This window comes from Anolis carolinensis, chromosome 6 (assembly GCF_035594765.1).
Source record: "Anolis carolinensis isolate JA03-04 chromosome 6, rAnoCar3.1.pri, whole genome shotgun sequence".
Lineage (NCBI taxonomy): Eukaryota > Metazoa > Chordata > Lepidosauria > Squamata > Dactyloidae > Anolis > Anolis carolinensis.
In genome coordinates, this window is record NC_085846.1 from 36,239,005 (window position 1) to 36,259,824 (window position 20,820).

Genomic DNA, 20,820 nt, shown 5'->3' on the forward strand with positions numbered 1-20,820 from the left:
TTAAGAATCAAGCAGTTTAGAAAATAAAGAAATGACCTATCTTAAAAATCAGATGAGGTTGAAGCCTTTCTGTCTGGGAGCCTTTTGGAACGGATGAATGACACTTCCTAGAAACAAATTATTTGTATACGAAAGTATGAATAGTTAACCTTCTATTATGACTCTGGAAAACTTTTGGAACTAACAAGAAGTTAGTTCTAGTTTCCTATTGCTTCTGTAGAATGAGAAATAAGTTGTTTCCTGACAGTGTTTTTTGGCAAATTTAGTAACAGGGACTGCAAGAACAGGCAAGGGAGCGCATATGTAGCCCAAAGATCAAAGGTTGCTCACCCCTGAAATATAAGGACAAACTAGGATCAACTTTATCCCCATTAATATCCTCTTTTACAACCAATTAAAAAGATTTATTTTGGGCAATACTTGTATTTGGGAAAGGAAGGGAAAACTTTAAAGATCAAGGAAATACCATAGTTATATTCAAGAATTCACAAATTAGACATGATCATACAACTCAGAAGGACCAAGAATTCAAGGGAAACCAAACCCACAAACGGCGCTCCATGCATTCATGCCAGCAACATAACCTAGGAGATGTCTATGGACAATACCAGCTCTTCAGCTTAGAACTGGAGATGAGCACCACCACCCAGAGTTGGACTTGACTAGACTTAATGTCAAGGGGAAACCTTTACCTTTACTTAAACCCAAAAAAGGACCCCTAAAACAAACAATGGATTCCTTTGAACCCAATGATTCTGGCCATGAAAGCCTTCGACAACACAACAGATTCCTTTTCTTGTCTGCTGAAACAAACTAGGAACAGAAGCTTTGAAAATGAGTATCTTATCTTATTTATCTATTTACTATATTTATATCCCACCCTTCTCAACTCCGAAGGGGACTCAAGGTGGCTTACACACAGGCAACAATCCAATGTCTTAAAAACAATGTACAATTAAATAAACATTAAAATTAAAATACACTAAAACATTACAGTCACTATTAAAACCATGCTATCTGCAAGTAGACCGTTTCCACTGCAAGAGGTTCTATCCAAGAGATTGAGAAGCTTGCAACAGCAAATTGCTCATTATACCAAAACCAGGGTTCTCGTTATCACATATTTATTGTGTTGTAAATCTAGCTATTAAGATATTACAAGCCAGGACTTCTCAAGTTCTTTCAAATCAGACATGCTGTTAACACACTGCCAGAGAAATATGGCCCAGGTCCTATATTATCTCAAAGTGAAAAAGCACTTTCACCACAGACTGTAAACGGTTGATGTAAGAAGTATTTTACAAGTACAAACGCACCGAATATGGGTATGCAAACAATCATACATTATAGAGAGATTTATGAATGACAATAGTCCTATTGAAGCAAAAGGGATAAAATATAGGCATGAGGAAGTTTGTGAACCAACCCTGTCCTCCTTTCCCAACGCTCATCAGAATGATAATCTGAAGAAGAAAGCTTTCTTACTTGATAGATTTGAATTTTATGTGTGTTCAAAAAGAATGGAGTAGGGTGTACAGATTGTACAGATGTGTGAGGTGACAGGAATGGAATCCTTTCTGATCCCACCACACACAGTTACCACCAATTATAAAAATGTCTTGATGATGATTTTAACTATATTATTCTATGTTTTAACTATCTTCTTCGCTGCCACCAATGGAGGAGATGTCAGGCAGATGGCACTTATTCTTTTTATGCTTTCTTTGTTTATTTTACTTCAGATGGTGATGTTGCTTAACTTAGTATATGATTGGGTGTAATAAAAATCAAAACACGTTTATTGCATGTACAGAGCTTAATGGTTTCTATAGCTTTTTAAAGGCACTTAGATTAATGGTTACAAACAGATGTGAGGTGTTCCAACTTTCAAAATACTTCTTTCTCCAAAACTAAACTAGAACCTGATCCTCTTGGATCCACTGGGATTAACTTCCCCTAATCCACAGCCTCTATAAATAACCCTAAACAAGTCACCTAACTTGCTTAGTCTGGCCTAATAGAGGTCTGCCTCCCTGGTTTCCTTCAATCCTGAAACCAGTCTGCTCCCTGTGACTGAAAATCACAGACTCCCTAAAATAAGTCACCTTATTTTAGAATTGACTCAAATTTCCTCATTTGAGCCACCCTGATCCTCCACTTGAGAATCAGTCCTTTCCCTGTGATTGGAAATCACAGACTAAGCTGGGTTTTCAAACATTCCCTCTTCTCTTCTCCAAACGGCGGTTGGCTCCGCCCCCGTTGGCATGGTAACCTGTCTTCTAATGCTGAGCTGGTTACCTCCTGGTATTATCAGCTCTAATACTCACCATTTTAAATTAACCAAACCTGACTGTTTAAGCAAAATCAAATAAACATGTCATCTATAAACAAAATAAAATCATACACTTCTTTACATAGGGTAAGGCTGGTACACTCATCATCTTGCATATTTATCTTAATCCTTTTTTGGTGAATGTTTAGATTGGACTTAAGAGAGCACAGAATTTAGAAACATCTGTTGATAGTAAATTATTTAGAATTGTCATTGCAGTGGTAATAACCTTGTATAAGAGCCAAGTAATATAAAATAAAATTAATATTTGGTTTATAAATGCTGGTGAATTTATCAATTAGGGGCAGAGATATAAACTTAGATCTTAAATGCCCAAACACTATGTCTTAGGCACTAGCAGTTTTAGACTGAGCAAATAAACTGTTTTTAAGTCTAATCTCTGAAAATGTTAATAAAAATGGTGCACAAAGTGTTGATGCACAAGGATTGTCAGTGTATTGGCAACTTCCTGGCTCTATGTTGTATATTATTGAGAAAAGTTATCCCATACTTCATCTGACTTTAAAAAAATAAAGGATATAACAACAGTTGACTTATTCAAAAGAAAACCAGATATTTGAAGAAACAAATATAGAAAGGTTGCATATTATTCTTTGTTCATTCTGGGTTGACTTTTGTGTATATGTAGCTAGTGCATTTTAATGGTTTTAGCACTGGGCTATGTCTTTGTTGATCCCATTTGGCCACGAAACCCACTGGGTGACGTTGGGCAAGCCACACTCTCTCACCCTCAAAGGAAGGCAATAGCAAATGTCTTTCGAACAAATCATACCAAGAAAACCCTGTGATAGGCTCAGCTATAGGTTGGAAACAACTTAAAAGAAACAGCAACTACAACAATGCACAAGGTGTTAAACCTTTGTGCATTCATTTATAAAGGTAATTAAAAAAAGAGAACATCTCTACATATTTTTTAAAATACAAAAACCAATTTATTATATTGAGAGTGTCCAAATGTATTTTGTCAGCAAAAAAATTATTGAGCTAACAGACTGCCTACTGCTTTTAATCCTCTTACTAAGGGTGAAATCTAAGATTGTGATGTGGGTTGTGTGTGTGTGTGTGTGTGTGTGTGTTATTTTTAAATGTTTTGCCTAAAGGCTGGAAAAGATTAGTTTATTTGTTTTAAGCTGAAAGAGAAATACAGATGCAATTACACAATAAGATATTTTATTATTTTAATATTTTAGATTTTTTAAAAAGTAAAGTTGCACTGCAAGAGGCTTTGCAAACAATTATGTTTATTTTTATCAATTTTTTACCTTAATCTTTTTTTAAGCTGCAGGCTATCATGGATAATCCTCTTAACAAATTCTAGCTCTCCCCCTTCAGCCATGATCTCGGTGATTCCTCCTGTGTTAACTGAACTTGGAGGAGGTCTTCTAGGATTTCGAGAATTTACTCCCTAGGAAAGAAACAAAACATTTACATTACAACGCTGGAATTTAAGCACTTATATATCTGTCTGTACACATAATAAAAGTGAAAATATGTATGTGTGTATGTAGCTGGGGTGCCCACTTCCACAGACAGACTCCCGCTTTCACAAACAGCTATAACCCACAGTGCTGAGGAGCCACCAAAAGAACTCCTTTCTTCAATGACATTTCAGGTTACAGCGAGCACCATGAACATGTAGCCCAAACCCTGCCAATGTCCTCCCCAAACACTACAGCCCACCACCCAAGGAATGCTTTCATTCAGGGACAATTTCATCCTAGATTTTACATGTTTCCTCTCAGTGTTTCTTAATCTCTCAATTGGTGTGGAATTTACATGATCCCACCCACTGCCTCTCCCTTAACCCTTTCCTACTCTTAACAGAGCTGAACTGAGCAGCCACTGAACATACTGGAGGAGTTTGGGGGATTGACTCCACAAGACTGAAGTTGTCAGAGCACTATGACCCCCACTGACAATATATCTGAATCACATTTGGCACACAGAACCCCCGTGACCAAAGAAAAATACTGAAGAGGTCTGGGGGAATTCACCTTGATTTATAGTCTTTGTAGATACTGTGATGTATAGTTCACCTGCAATCAAATATCACTCTGTACCCCACCAACAATGACCCTGGACTTAAATTAGCACACAAAACCCCCATGAGCAACAAAAATTGATTTGCTTTATAGGAATTATAGTTCACCTACATCCAGAGAGCACTGTGAATGCAAACAACAATGGAACTGCACCAAATTTGGCACACATACCCAATATGCCCACATTTGAATACTGGTGGAATTGGGGTAGAATTGGTCTTGACATTTGTTAGTTGTAGGTACTGGGATTTATAGTTCACCTGCAATCAAAGAGCATTCCGAACCCCAATGATGATGGACCCGGACCTAATAATAATAACTTTATTTTTGTATGCCACCTCCATCTCCCCAATGGAGACCCGGAGCAGTTCACATGGGGGCAAGCCCAATGAAATCACATTAACATCATAAAATCAACAGTTAAAACAGCAGGCATCACATTAAAAACACTTTAAACAAAGCCATAAATTAAAATTAACATAGTTAAGAACACAAAATGTTAAACAATCATCCACAAGCCATTAAAAGGTCCAATATAGGACATAAGTGGGCAACCATCGAACTGATAAAAGTGTCTTGGCAGACAGAACCCCCGTGACCAACTGAATTACTGGAGGGATTCGACAAGACTGACCCACCATGGTGGGAGTTGTAATTCATCCTGCAGCTGGAGATCATACTCCACTGATGATGCATCTAGAACATAAAAATTGATTTAGACTGTGCTACTCTCATTTCTGATGATTACAAAAAGTTTGATTTTGTTGGCTTGTGTAATTATTCCACTACATCTCACCTCCCTTTTCACTGCACCTCATCTTTATCCCGCCACTATCATGTCATATGTTTCTCTCCAAAATTGCAAAATATTGCTATTTCTACTATTAATTACATCTTTCTACTGAATTTTCTTGTTTGAAAATTCAGGTGCAAATTCTGGTTATCTCTAACTTCACTAGGACAACTGTTTTCTCTTTAGCCACTCCTTCTTTATCTAGAGTTCAGGCCTCTATTCAAAACTGTTGCTCTAACTAGTCACATCTTGCCACTAAAATCTCCTGACTCATACTTCCAAATCTTTTCATCCTGCTTCTAATTAATTCTATACCCATTTCAAATTCCTTATCTTAACCTTTAAATCTCTTCTAGCCATGCCTCGTCCTCTTTTTCTGTATTTCCTACAATATCTCCTCCCACATTATTTATTCTTCCAGCCTAATCCAATCAACTGCTTGAACAAATTCTATCTTTCAGCCATAGACTGAACCCCAATAATATTATTTTTCTTCCGTCAAATACTTTCTCAAAGAACTGTGTCTTCTGTGAACATCTTAATACACATAACTTTATTTACTCACATCCATGCACCTTCACTCCCTGCATCACTCGATACCTATCCCTCTCAGTTCTTGGTTTCACTTCTGTCTATTCCCTTCCACCTGGCCCTTCTGCGATTCTATTTAAATCCTATGATTTAAATCACTCTTCACCTTGTGTTCTACATGTGTTGGATGAAGCCGATGGAGGTTGTGAACCCACAGATAGGAACCAGCTTTTTGTTAATGGGACTCTGTAAAGCTCTATATTAATTGTAGTTCCTTCTGATATCAAACCAGCAACTGGTTAACAGAATATAGTGGTAGAGGGCAGCAGTTTATATTGAAGTAGCGTAGCAAACTGTAGAGATGAAAACTATGCATATGCTTAGCTTCAGTTCTTTAGTATTCACTAAGCATGCGCCGACGCAACCATGCATCTAGCTTCACATAATACATTATTGAAATTTTCAACAATACGCATCCATCAATCCATACCGAAAAGGTGCAGTTAAATAATCAAGAATCAACATACCTTTGCTTCCAGCTGGTTGGCAAAGAAGGGAGGGTTGCACATACAGAAGTCATAGATAACTTCAGACTTTTCTTCTAATGCATCCAATAAGAGTGTCTTCTGCGGTACTTTCACCACTGCAAGAAAAAGCAAAGATAGGTAATTCTCCTTCATACAAACTGACAGAAACCCATACACCGCTGCAAATGAAGACAAACATAACTGTTTTTTTCACTTATTACAATCAGAAATTATTTTTAAAGAGAAATAAAATGTTTATGTATGTTGTTCCATTAATACATAACCACAACTAATGAGTACACACCATTTAGTCCTTTTGAAACAATTTATGACTTATTTCATTATAAGCCTAGTTGGAACTTTATTATAATAGCTGAAGCTACAAAGAAAAGACCAGAAGAAAATGGGAAAGCAAAGTAAATTAGTGTTATGGATGATCACAGGAACAGCTGAGAAAACACAATCTAGGAGTGGGTAACTAGTAGTCTCATGCATTTGTATGGAAACGCTATCCGTTACTGTTTGTCCCAGTCGGATGGTCCTGTTTCCGTCTGACGTTTCTGAAAATGGGTGCCTATCCAAATTAGCTTTTCTATCCAAGGCCCATTGGCGGCAAAGCGCTAGGGCCAGCCAGAGCACGCCATGCGCCCAGAGCTCAGCTGCAGGCCTTGCCAGGGCCTGCCAGCCGGGTCTATAAGAGTCAAGTGCTCAGTGCCCGGCTGTAAGCCTTGCCAAATGGCTACCGTTTCCACTTTTTTTCTGTTTCACTAATATTTTCATTCCGGAAGGGGGTGTACCATTTCGTGCATTGTGAATGAACGGCACGAAACAAAAACGCGAATTAAATAAATGAAACAAATTTCGGATCCATTACTAGTAACTAGTTGAAATCTGATCGCAGATGCCTTTAAAGAAGTCAACACAAATGCTATTCTGAAGGGGGTGCGGGGCAATGTTGCTATGCTTTTGCCCTACTCCACAGCTCTTTTAATTATAGAAAATATCTTTCCCCCCCCCCCAAACCAGTAAGTGACTTGGAAGCCAGTTTTGAAAAAGTGATCCCTTAGGTCTAGACCAGCTGTTTGGGGACTGTGATGAAACTGTATCTCAAACAGTTTGGGCTGAAATTCTCAAAATGTTTTGTGTGGGTGGGCTGATACAGGTCATAAAACCAGCTTTCTGGGCTGGAGTGATGTATCTCAATTTTTGACCTACAACTAACATGAACCAGGAGCAGACACAGCTGCTCCATGTTGCTTTATCAGCCCAAGTACAATTGCCACTTGCACAAATCTCCAATTTTATTGGGCCGTCCTTTCTCCTAGCCTCAGCTTCTAGTAATGTAAGATAATGGTTTTAGAGAATTGGAAGTTGCACATTTCTTCTGAACTGACCTGGCTGACCTTTATGTCAGAGACTGCTGTCCTTCTGGCAACAGGCTTTTAAGTATGAATGTTTTTAAGACGAATCTGAAGATGCTGTTTTTTATGTAACTTAATAGATGTGTTTAATGGCTTTATTGGTTTAACTATGTATTTTTAATATTTCCAGATTTATTCTATTTTAATATTTATATATATTCAGTTTTAATTGATATGTTTTATGGTGTTTAATGGTAGCTGTGCTGAGAAAAAGTGGGGTATAAATACATATAACAAAAAACAATAATAGTAATCTGAAGACTTTTATTTGTATAAAAATGGCTACATATACTTTGCAGTTATGTGAGCATCTCTCTTCTTGTTACTTGTCTCTCCTCCCTACTCTGCCATTTGTTTTCCTCTATTATTCCTTTATTTTGTAAGAGCTAGAGTAATTTTGAGTGCAGGTAGAAGTTTGAGGAATAGACTTCCTACGCATAATCACAGAAGAAAGGTGGGATAATCAATCCACCAATGAAATAATATTGAACATGATCAAGAAAAAATTTATACAACTCTGGCTCTGTTGCCAAAGAAAATAGCTTCTATATCATGCAATTTACTTGACTGTCTGTTAAACAACTGACAAGACTATTTTGCTGCAAAAGGAACGAGACAAGAAGATATAACAGGATACCTTTTATAAGATCAGATAAATTATTTTGTTCCACATTTTTCCTTTATTTTGTAAGAGCTAGAGTAATTTTGAGTGCAGGTAGAAGTTTGAGGAATAGACTTCCTACGCATAATCACAGAAGAAAGGTGGGATAATCAATCCACCAATGAAATAATATTGAACATGATCAAGAAAAAATTTATACAACTCTGGCTCTGTTGCCAAAGAAAATAGCTTCTATATCATGCAATTTACTTGACTGTCTGTTAAACAACTGACAAGACTATTTTGCTGCAAAAGGAACGAGACAAGAAGATATAACAGGATACCTTTTATAAGATCAGATAAATTATTTTGTTCCACATTTTTCTTGGCATAGCTGAAACAGACATCATCCACTTCTGTTGCAATGAAATACCATCCGTTCAAAGTTGCGCCAAGTAATGGGTAAATGCAAGATGCTCCTGTACCTATATCACACCAAAGGAGGATAAATTCACTAGTCAAATCATGCTAATTTGCAATATATTTTCAAAGATTATACATAACAAATATACCATCTCTTAACCAGCAGGCAAGCCCGTTCAAATAACCCAATGTTTATTTAAAGCCACCATTCAAAAAGAATCTTGCCTATTTCACATATATCTCTGACAGGAGAGAGGAATCCAGCAATTGCAGAATTGATAAAACAGGGACAAATTGGAATATGAATAATTCAGCTGTTTTTCTGACATGAAGTAAAGCTACAGTAAATGGAGAATAAAGGAGATTTTAATCCCATGAGCAGGGATTCTTACACATCTCATTGCTTAGTTTCTTCCTGTCGGTGCTATAGCAGTTCACGTAATTGAGAATGCTATGCTATCATTGCACTAGGCAGTCCGTTTGTATGTTGAGCGGTGAGACATCAGAGCAATGTCTCCGAGTTGATATGAGTGGCTTGGGTGTTTGGTTACACTGTGACATCCTATGATCAATGACACAATGGTTTTGGTATAGGTACTACAGCTATTATCCTTGATTTTGTACTGGCATTTTTTTCAAGTTTTGTATTATGAGTAAATGTCATGCAGGCAAAGTTAAACTCATGTACAAGTGACATAAATGCTGATGGGTGTAGTGGGACAACGGAAGTGTTCAACCAGTCACGATCGTACATCTTACCTATGTCTATTCCCCATATCACAGAGTCTTTAGCAGCAGTCTCTTGCTGAGCAATCAGATCTTCAACCCAGTGGATATAGTTTAATCTCAAGGGAACTGTTGGAATAAGCCTTTCTAATGGTATGTCAATTTGCAGCCCAAAGTCTTCTTTCAGCAGTGTACACGTCAGAGCTCTCACTGCCTCTGGATCCTTGAAGTTTACACTGAAAAACAAATAAACTAAATATCTTCAAGTTTTACGTTATCTTACAGAATAAAACATACACAAACTGGAATTGTAGCTAGGCTTGCAAATAAGCACTGGAGAATGTGTGAGAAAAAGGCCTTACGAGAACGGTATATACATTATTTATCAGTAAAAACTCCCAGGTTCAACACCTGATATCTCCAAGATGGTGGGGAAGACTCTTTGATTGTGACCCTGAAAAGCTGCTATTGCCAGGGTGGGTAGTACTGAACTACATAGGTAAATGGTCTGATTCAAAGCTTGGAAAAGTTTTTGGACTATAATTTCCTAACCCTATAAATGATTCTGGGAGTTGTAATCCAAAGAAAGAACTTTTCTCCATTCCGATCTGACTCAGTATAAAGAAGGTACCTATATTCCTAAAGTTCCCTGTCCTGTTGGCCACTTGTCCTTGTCATGTTGTCACTAGAGTTAGTGAAAGGAAGACAGCCCAGACCACCATCCCCACTGTTCCTCGCCACCTGGAGGAAACAGCTAGGATTCACTGACTGCTGCTGTCTTCTTAGTGCTCTCTCTTCCTAGACCTTCAGCAGTGTTTCAATGTCTCACAGCAATATTTCCCACACTGAACACAATTCAGAAAGGGGGACCTTGTACCATAAGCGGGCAAATGGTGAATGTTTTCCACACCACTCCAGTCATTGCTATCTGTGGAGCCAAGAATGGGCAGTCTCTTTTTCCTGCAAGATGACAATCCTGGCACATAGCACAGAATAAATAATCTGCGGACTGTGTGAATTTAGCTCTTTAAATGCCAAACTTTTACTATTTTCCACACACCTGCTTCAAATACATACATCTGTTTAAAATTACACATTTACTACACCCTTTGGTTTAGAGCCTGGACTTTTTGGTTTTTATTATACACTTTGTTTGGTATCCCACTACCCTTCCAATTATGGTTCCTACCTATCCTTCTGCTGCCAACAAATGTGGGGTCCTCCTGAACACTCTCACAGTTCCTGGTTCTTCACAGACAAGTATCCACCAAGAAGCAGTCTTTCCTGAGTTTTTAATTTTTTGTATTTATTCATAATAAATAAATTATACAACTCACACACAACTAACATTGACACAGAACATACAATAAAGCAGTTAAACAATTAATCATATATTTTATACATTTAATCTCTACATTCACCCACCACCCATGGGACATGTATTCATTCTTAATATTAATAATTCTTATATTGACCTCTTCTCCAAAATGCCAATGTATGATGATTTGGTTTTATTTCTTTTTCTTTGACAAATATATTTTCTAGGAGTTTGTCCCATACTGTGTCAAAATCATTTCTTTTTGTTAATCCCCTTTTGCATTTTATTTCACAAGTCAATTTATAGTTTATTGTAATGTTCCACACCTCTTTGTACTAATCAATTTCGTATTCACAATTTTCTTTCAATTTTTGACTATAATTAATCTTAAAGCAGTAATGTTAAGCAGTAAATATTCATTCTCTTTTTTAATTTTAATCATATATCTCTAAAATTCAATAGAAGCTATATCTGGATTTTTCATAAATTAATCAGTAAAAGGTAAAAGTTTCCCCTTGACATAAAGTCTAGTTGTATCCAACTCTGGGGGGTTGGTGCTCATCTCCATTTCTAAGTCGAAGAGCCAGTGTTGTCCATAGAGGCCTCCAAGGTCATGTGGCTGGCATGACTGCATGGAGCGCCATTACCTTCCCGTCTGAGCAGTACATATTGATCTACTCACATCTGCATGTTTTTGAACTGCTAGGTTGGCAGAAGCTGGGGCTAACAGCGGGAGCTCACTGTGTTCTCCCGATTCAAACTGCCAACCTTTCGGTCAGCAAGTTCAACAGCTCAGCAGTTTAACCCACTGCGCCATCGGGGGCTCCAGATTAATCAATAGTATGTTATTAATTTCAACAAATATTTTTCCTCATTTTAAAAATCTTTTCACATTTTTCCTGGTGATGCAGTGAAGACCAAGGCCTGAATCCTATTGTTTCTCTTTATTAGAGTAAACACTATGAATGGGGTTCACACGAATTGTTTAATCAGGATTCATCAATTAATTTAATAGTATCTAGTACTGCGTTGGAATAACAACGGAATTTACGCTTACGTGTGCAACAAATCACAATGTGAACAGCAGCAATAATATATTGAATCTAACCATCCTGTGTGTAAGATTACCGCTTTCTTGTTGTGGTAAGGCTCCTGTATCTCTTCCAGTTGCTTCTCAGATAAGTTTTGTATGTTATTGCTGCATTGTGCCTTCGAGGTGAACCTATCACAGGGTTTTCCTGGCAAGATTTGAGGTTTGTCTTTGCCCCCGTTTAAAGTTGAAAAAGTCTGACTTACTCAAGATCAACTGGTGGGTTTCCATGGCCTAGCAGAGATTTGAAACCTGGTCTCAAGTCATTGTCAAATATTCCATGCACTACATAATGGAGGTTCTATGAGGCTAAGTCAAGTCTAGATCAGGTGATGAAGCAAAAGTAAAGTTCTTTTCCTGCTATATGGGCTCTTGAAGACAGCTTTGGTCACATTGGTGGGTGACCTATGCAGAAAACTGAGCAGGGGTAGTGTCCCTGTTGGTTCTCCTTGACCTGTCAATGGCTTTTGATACCATCGACCATGGTATCCTGAAGCTTAATCCAGACAAGACAAAGGTGCTCCTAGTCAGTCGTAAGACAGATCTGGAAATAGGGAGTCAGCCTGTGTTAAATGGGCTTACATTCCCCCTGAAAACACAGGTTCGCAACTTGGGAGTACTTCTGGATTCGGCTCTGAACCTGGAGGCCCAGGTATCAGCAGTGTCCAGGAGTGCTTTTTCATAGTTAAGCTAGTGCGCCCGTTCCTGGAGAAGTCGGATTTGGCCACGGTGATACGTACCTTGGTTACATCCTGGTTGGATGACTGTAATATGCTCTCTGCATGGGGCTGCCTTTGAAAAGTGCTCAGAAACTTTAGTTGGTTCAAAGAGCAAGCAGCGAATTGGGGCTCGCTACAGGGAGCATAGAACTCTGTTGCGACAGCTTCATTGGCTGCCAACATGTTTCCGAGGACAATTCAAAGTGCTGGCTTTGATTTACAAAGTGCTATACAGTTCCAATCGAGGTTATCTGAAGGACTGTATCTCTTTCTATGAACCTAGGAGACATCTACAATCTACTGGGGAGGGCCTTCTTTCAGTCCCACCATCCGCTCAAGCACATTTGGTGGGAACAAGGGAGGGGGCCTTTTCAGTGGCTGCTCCCACACTGTGGAACTACCTTCCAAGAGAGACCAGGATGGCCCAATCCCTGCTGGCCTTCTGCAAGCAGGTCAAGACCCTCTTCGGGCAACAGGCATTTGGGGGAGGGTAAAGGGCAGGCTCTGCAGAGGTTGGGTGGGATTAGGGGAATATCAGTTTTAAAGGCATTTACAGTGTATTTACTGTATTTAAATTATGTTTTTACCACTCTACCGGTATTACTATTTAATTGTTTTTAAACTTTTGTATTGCTCTTTTTAAACTTGCTTAATGTGGACTGTTAGTTGCCTTGAGTCCCCATGAGGAGAAAAGTGGGGTATATATAAAGATAACAACAACAACAATAAAAGTGAAACAAATTTAACAGCACTAGTCACATGATGCATCCACAGCACTGAATGTAAGGATGCAATCCAGTATTGTAATGTCTAGTGTGACAGCACTCCGGAGGCTGAATGGAACGGGAAAAGAAAAGCCACATATCCTCCCTTCAAAAGCTTACAATACCCAGCCTCATGATCACTGGTATAGCTAAGATCACAGGATGACTCTGCAAATGAGCGACATGTAAAGCACAGCATAAAAGAAAGAAATGGAAAGTGAAACAAATCTTGATTCAGCTTTCAGTGGTTTCAAACAATGAAACTGAAATAAAAATGAATGTTACACAAACCTCATTACTGATGTTTAGTTGCAATATTCAAAGGTAAAATTTTTAAAAATGACACACACTGTATATTAAGAAAAATTGGCCAGCTGCATATTCTTCTATCTGGCTCAACAACACAACAACAAAACCAGAACAGCCTGAAGCCAATTTTCCCAGGCCTTGTGGGGAAACAAATATTTTATGGGCACATCTTGTTCCCACATTTGTATCTGTCAACTATTCATTTATGCATTTTCTGATTTTTTGTGTTTTATGTTTTAAACATTATAACAGGTGTTGATTTTAATTTGCTGTTGGAATTTTCAAAGCCAAGAAGCAGCATATTAGTGCTTGCCCATGTCTGAATGTGAGGATGTTGAGGTTTTCCAATTATAGTTCCCCATTCGTACATTTATATAAAATGCCCTGCCTTTCAATATGATGTAGGAATGTTGCTGAACAACTCCCGGCTTTCCTGTGTTGGCTAGGGTTGCTGGGAGTTACAATCCTAACATTTCAGTGGTTGCATCCCATGCCCTTAATTTAAAACTTCTGGCCAAACTGCATGTAACTGAGCTAAATACAGGTTGAGTATCCCTTACCGAAAATGGACTAGAATTGGATTAAAAGTATTTTTTGGGGTGGGGGATGGGATGGTTGGATTTTGGAATATCTCTATTTGCACAAACATACATGAGATATCTTGGGAGATGGGGACCCAAATCTAAATGCAGCTCTGATTTATGCCTTATAAATTTAAACTGAAAATAAAACTCATTCAATTTAAACTGAAAATAAAGCTAAAATTTACTTTTCATTGATAGCAGGCCTAACTGCATGTAACTGAGCTAAATATGGGGGTTGAGTGTCCCTTACTGGAAATTCTTGGGAGTAGAAGTGGGTTTTTTTTGGAATATCTATATTTGCATAAACATACATAATTATATATTTTGGGAGATGGGACCCAAATCTAAATGGAGGCCTGGTTAATAATAATAATGACAATAATAATAATAATCCTGTATTTATTTATTTCTTGCCTGCCTCTTCTCACAGCTCTAGGCGGGTTACAATATTGTTAAAACACACATTCATCTGAAACATTCTTTAAAATACACATATTAAAAAATCCATATTAAGAACAAAGATTAGATATAAGATGCAAGTTCAAAAATCATCATTAAAACTCCTCATCTATGCGTCATATACTGTTGTGACTGCGCCTTCGGGGATTATGGTTGATGGTGATGGAATTCGAAGAGGAAGAAAAAACCCTCGTGATGAGGGTTCACTGGAGGAGTTGCGCAGGAAGCGTCTTAGAGAGTTATATGGGGGATCTTCTGAGGAAGATTCAGATGGGGAGATGGATGCTGAGGAACAGGTGGTGGCTGGGGAAGCGGGCACTGAATGGGCACAGCCACCGGAGATGTCTGGGGATTTGGGGCCTATGGATACTTCTGAACCTGGGGTTTCTGCAGGAGCTGATCCCAATTGGGATGCTTGGAGAAGGGAGGATGGTTCTTTAAGTGTTCATGGGGCTAAGTGTGGGCAGGATGATTGGGACTCCGACGAATTGCTAGGTACTCCAGATCCACGAGCTCTAGCTGTGTGGAGTTCAGACTCTGAGTAGATTTGGGACACCTGGTGTTTGGGTGTGAGTGTTTGGTCACCCAGGAGGAAGGGGAATAAAATGGGAATGTTTGGCCACTGCACTTTGCGTGTGGCAAGGTGTTGCTGAGGCGCCATTGGGATCTCTGTGTTTCCATGAAGACTGGACCTGGACTATGATTTGAATCTGCTGTTATCACCTAGCTTGGCTCTCGCGGTGTCTTATCGTGGACCTGTTTTGGATGACTGCACCCTCTTCAGACCTTGGATCGGAATTTGACCTTGCTACTGCCTTTGCCCTGTGATTGATGACTACTATCGGCTTTTGACTCCTGGCTTGCTCTTTGGACACCGCTGTTATCTCCTGACCTGACCTTGGAATCCCGGACGACGTCTTTTCACCATCCTTTTGGAGTCTTCGGCTTTATCCACATTGTGGAAGCAGTCTACTGCATTCTTGGTTTGTTTGTTTGTTTCCTGACCAATTTGGTGTTTTCTTTTGGGAACTGTTCCTTTGAAAACTACAGAGCCGGCTGGCAGGGCTTGGACTCAGAAAGTGCAGTTTGCACTAAGTTTGTTTAGCTTGGTTTTTACCTGCTTGTGTTGCTGAATTATATTTTTGTTTGAACTGCCCTTGTAGCACTGATAGTGAAGTGTTTCAAGGTTTTTTCTGTGTTAACATTACTTTTTGGCTTATCTGCTGAATAAACTCTATTTTTGTTCGCTAATTGGCGTCTGACTCTTGACATATACACTCAATACACAAAGCTGAAAGGGAATTTTATATGTTACTTTCCTCTTTTCTTTTTTGTTCTTAACCAAAAAACCTTAATCAGTTATTTACAACAATTCATTTGGATTTTCGGAGTTCTGTTTGAACCCTCTTCCTTCCTTACATCTGGTCAGTTTTGTTTTGAACCTCCTTCCTTTCTTACACCTGAGACTATTGCCTCCATCTGTCATTTATTGTCTGGTCTTTCTTTCTGCATCCTGCCATCATTCCTGTCCTGGTATTTCCCAGGTTCTTCAGCTGATTTATCTATGTGACCAAAGGCCCTTCCACACAACCATATAACCCGAATATCAGGGCAGATAATGTGGGATTTTATAGAGCTGTGTGGAAGGGGCCTAAAAGACTATTTATTAATCAAACCTTGTATTGGGTTGTTGTACGTATTCCGGGCTGTATAGCCATGTTCCAGAAGTATTCTCTCCTGACGTTTCGCCCACATCTATGGCAGGCATCCTCAGAGGTTGTGAAACCTTGTATTCTTCATATTATTACTATCTATTAATCAAACCTTCTATTCTTCATTATTTATTAAATCAGGTCCTTGTCCCTTGTCCCCTTCAATAGTTTTGTGCCTTTAGCAGTTTGTCTGCCTTGAATTGTCAGAAAGCAACGGTGTGGGCAATATTTTGCAATTCTCTCAATCTGTATACCCGATTCCTGTTGCGTTTACACTGTAGAATTAATGCAGTTTGGTACTGTGTGAACTACAAGGAGTTCAATGCTATGGATTCTTGGGCTCTGCGGTTTGGAAAAATCTTCTCTGCCAAAGTGTGCTGTTGTCTCATCAAAAAACTCAGACAATTCCACAGCCTTGAGGCATGGCAGCCCAAGGGGTATCAAACTGCATTAATTCTACAGTGTAGGAGCACCCTTAATCTTCATCCATTCCTGCTTTTGATGTCAGGAGACTCAAGGCCCTTCCAGGCAGGCCCTATATCCCAGGATCTGATCCCAGGTTTTATGTTTATCCCAGATTACCTGGCAGTGGGGTGGGGCCCCTGGTGGAGTAGTGGGTTAACGCCTTGTGACTTGAAGGTTGGGTTGCTGACCTGAAGGCTGCCAGGTTCGAATCCCACCTGGGGAGAGCGCGGATGAGCTCCCTCTATCAGCTCAATGCGGGGACATGAGAGAAGCCTCCCACAAGGATGGTAAAAACATCAAAAAAAATCCGGGCGTCCCCTTGGCAACGTCCTAGCAGACGGCCAATTCTCTCACACCAGAAGCAATTTGCAGTTTGTCAAGTCGCTCCTGACACGAAAAAAACAACAAAAACCTAGTAGTGGGGACTCATATAATCCAGTTTAAAGTAGAAAATCTGGGATCAGATCCTGGGATGGCTTGTTGTTCCAGAAGCATTCTCTCCTGACGTTTCGCCCACATCTATCCTAGATCCTGGGATATAGGGCCTGTCTGGAAGGGCCCTCAGAGCTTTAACTGCCTTGCTTTTGGAAAGCCTCACTCGCTGGCAGCTGAGGCTGTGTATACTATTTGCAATGCACGCGGATGCTGGCCTACCTCACTCTCCCGGACAGGTTTATTTGCACGTGCTGCTTAAACTCCGGGTACTTGGAGGCCAGGGAGGCGAAGTCGGGCGGCTTGTCCTTGTACCTGTTCCTCGCGTGCATGGACTTGTTGAGGGCCATTCCCAGGAGGAGAGGCGCCCCGTCAGTGAAAGGGCCAAGCCTGCAGGAACCTCCCCGGAGTCCCTTCCCCTCCTCGCCAAGAAACGCACGCGAGACGAAAGGGAAAGAGACAGAGGCGGAGGGAGTTAGGAGAGGGAAGGGAAGAGGCGGAGCCCCTGCGGGCCCAACTTCCGGCGCAGATCTCTATGGTGGACCTCCAAAGAGAGAAAGACGGGGTGGAGCTGGACTCTGACACATTTGCTTGTTTAGTCCTAGCGAAAGCTTGTGGCTTCATTCTGTCCCTTCGCAGCTCTATGATTTGAGCAACAGGGGTTGGGAGTTCACCATCTTCCTCTTTCTTTGGGTTGCTGGGAGTTTTCCGGGCTGTACGGCCAGGTTCCAGAAGCATTCTCTCCTGACATTTCGCCTGCATCTATGACAGGCATCCTCAGAGGTTGTGAGGTCTGTTGGAAACTAGGCAATATCTGTGGAATGTCCAGAGTGGGAGAAAGAACTCTTGTCAGTTTGAAGCAGGTGTGAATGTTGCAATTGGTCACCTTGATTAGCATTGAATAGCCTCAAGGTCTGGCTGCTTCCTACCTGGGGGAATCCTTTGTTGGGACATGTTAGCCGGCCCTGATTTATTTATTTATTTCGTGTCAAAAGCACTGCATAATAAGTAAGTTTAAAAGTGATGAAATAAAGGAATAACATGCAGCTAAATAGTTTTAGACCAAAAGCGGGCAACAGCAACCGCATGGTCCGTAGCTTTAAACAACTTGGTACATGAGGCAGGACATTGTGGGCAAGCATACATATGCAGAGTTGTTTGTTCTGCTGGCCCTGATTGATTCATGCCTATAATTTCTCTGTTTTCTGAGTGTTGTTCTTTATCTACTGTCCTAATTTTAGAGTTTTTTTTAATACAGGTAGCCAGATCTTGTTCATTTTCATGGTTTCCTCCTTTCTTTTGAAATTGTACACATCCTTGTGAATTTCAATGGCTTCTCTGTGTAGTCTGACATATACAACAGCAGCAGCAGCAACTTGGCATTATACTTTGACCAGTAGCTGGCCACTTGGAGTGCCTCAGGTATTGCTGTAAGGTTCTCCACTGTGCATGTGGCAGGGCTCAGACTGCATTGTAATAGGTGATCTGTGGTTTGCTGTCCCCCACACGCACGTCTCGTGGACTCCACTTTGTACCCCCATTTCTTAAGATTGGTTCTGCATCTTGTGGTGCCAGAACACAGTCTGTTCAGCGCCTTACAAGTCGCTCAGACTTCTGTGTACCCAGGAGGGAGTCTCTCATCCGGCGTTAGCCGCTGATTGAGGTTCCGGATTTTAGCCTGCCACTTTTGGACTCTCGCTTGCTGAGGTGTTTCTGCGGGTATTTCTGTAGATCTTAGAAAACTATTTCTTGACTTAAGGCGTTGGAGTGCTGGCCGATACCCAAACGGTATGGGCCGGAGATGTCAATGCTGGCTGCTACTTCCTGACTGATGTCAGGTGGTGCAATACTAGCTAAACAGTATAATTTCTCCAGTGGTGTAGGGCATAGACATCCTGTGATAATGCTGCATGCCTCATTAGGAGCCACATCCACTGTTTTAACATGGTGAGATGTATTCCACACTGGGCATGCGTATTCAGCAGCAGTGTAGCAAAGCACAAGGGCAAATGTCTTCACTGTGTCTGGTTGTGATCCCCAGGTTATGCCAGTCAGCTTTCATATGATGTTATTTCTAGCGTCCACTTTGCTATGGCTGACCTCTGGTTGAATTAGTCCTTTGCTGAATGTAGCAAACAGATAAGAGTTCTTTCTCCCACCCTGGACTAATGATAATTTTGCACAGCCCTTATACACACGCACACATCATTAACTGAAATAAACCTCTACTTCAGTGTGTTGTCTCTTTTTGACAAGGACTATCCATTTGCAAACCTGCTATACTGCAAACTTGTTAGTTTGTCTCGAGCACAGTCTCACTTGTGACAAGATAATCCAACATACTGATACAGACAGGGCAATTTTACATTTTTTTAAAAGAAGCATATACCACATGAAATAAAACGAACTACTCTCTTTGGTGCTACCATTGGTCCGAGGATTGGCAAACTGGTGGATTTTATCCATAATTTTCTCTAGGCAATTCTTAGAACAAAAAAATGGTACCCGACATAAACCTTCCTGCTTTCAAGTGAGCATTAACGGCCAGCAGGCTTAACGTATATCTGAAACATTATAGATTTCAGGCAAATTTGAATGCTTCAAGATGAGAAACATTTCCCATTATAGACACAACCTTTAAAGAGATTGTCTGTGGAAAACCTTCCTCATCTTAATTACTCTGACATGTCCTTGTTTATCATTTGATGCTTCTGCTTAAAGGGCATCCACTGGAATGTTTCTTCATCCTTAACTTGTCCTCAGAAGAAACTCTATTGGCTTGGATATCTTTCAGGAAACAGGGGAGAGAAGAACTCCTATTGATAGTGACAATTTCACCTGCTTGGATATTAACTGTAAAGCAACAGAAGGGTTAATTTAGAAGGTAATTTTGCAGCCACTTAAAATAGTAAGACACAGTTGAGAGCTTGTCAACACTCAGTATATCCCAGGACAGGGATTTAGGAGGCTGTGCTCAAAACCTATTTATATGTATTTCAGCACCCTCTCAGATGACATTTACGATGGGGAATGAAGTGGAAACTTATGGTGTAAGTCAGGTGAAAACAAAGCATCGTAATGGCTGTTGACTGACTTGGTGCGCAGTTCTCATCATTCATACATGAGAGCCAACATTGGCACATTACAAATTAGCAGAGGCAAGAGAAGGAAGCTGATCCTTCCTTTCCAGGACATGGAAATTTGCAGCTCTGTTCAAATTTGCTGTTCTTTGAAGAACATTTACTAAGACACCTGCCACACATAACTACTTTGAACCTGTACACCTAAAAGAATATGGAACATAAACCTCTTGTATTTTGGGGGTAAAATTTTTGAAACTTTATGAAACCTCCGAATCTTTGTAAGTATTTCGTTTATGACAGTTGTGCATGCGCATTAAGGAAAACATTACTGTCAATGGAGAAACTTGAGGGGCTTCTCCCCCTCTCATTTTTAAAGCTGTTGAGGTTAAACTTGTTACAATGGTAGAAAACATTTACCACTGTTGGCTTACCAAATTTCAGAACATTTGACTTATCCAAAGATTTTTG

The 20,820-nt window shown here is 40.0% G+C and overlaps 1 protein-coding gene across 3 annotated transcripts in view; it reads right to left on the minus strand.

The window, feature by feature from the left end:
• mettl16 (methyltransferase 16, RNA N6-adenosine) overlaps positions 1–17,759 on the minus strand; it is a 54,932-nt gene extending 37,173 nt beyond the window's left edge. For 2 of the 3 annotated variants that reach the window (XR_010007137.1, XM_062983951.1), the window contains exons 1-5: positions 17,492–17,759; positions 9,451–9,653; positions 8,613–8,753; positions 6,247–6,362; positions 3,616–3,758 (exon numbers count right to left, since the gene is read on the minus strand). Coding sequence is in view for 2 of the 3 variants with exons in the window: in XM_062983951.1 (XP_062840021.1) it covers positions 3,616–3,758; positions 6,247–6,362; positions 8,613–8,753; positions 9,451–9,653; positions 17,492–17,619 (731 nt within the window). In the remaining variant the exon portion in view is untranslated. The remainder of the gene's footprint in view (positions 1–3,615; positions 3,759–6,246; positions 6,363–8,612; positions 8,754–9,450; positions 9,654–17,491) is intronic. The other variant, XM_003222536.4, reaches the window with a different exon arrangement.
• Between the last annotated feature and the right edge of the window lie 3,061 nt (positions 17,760–20,820).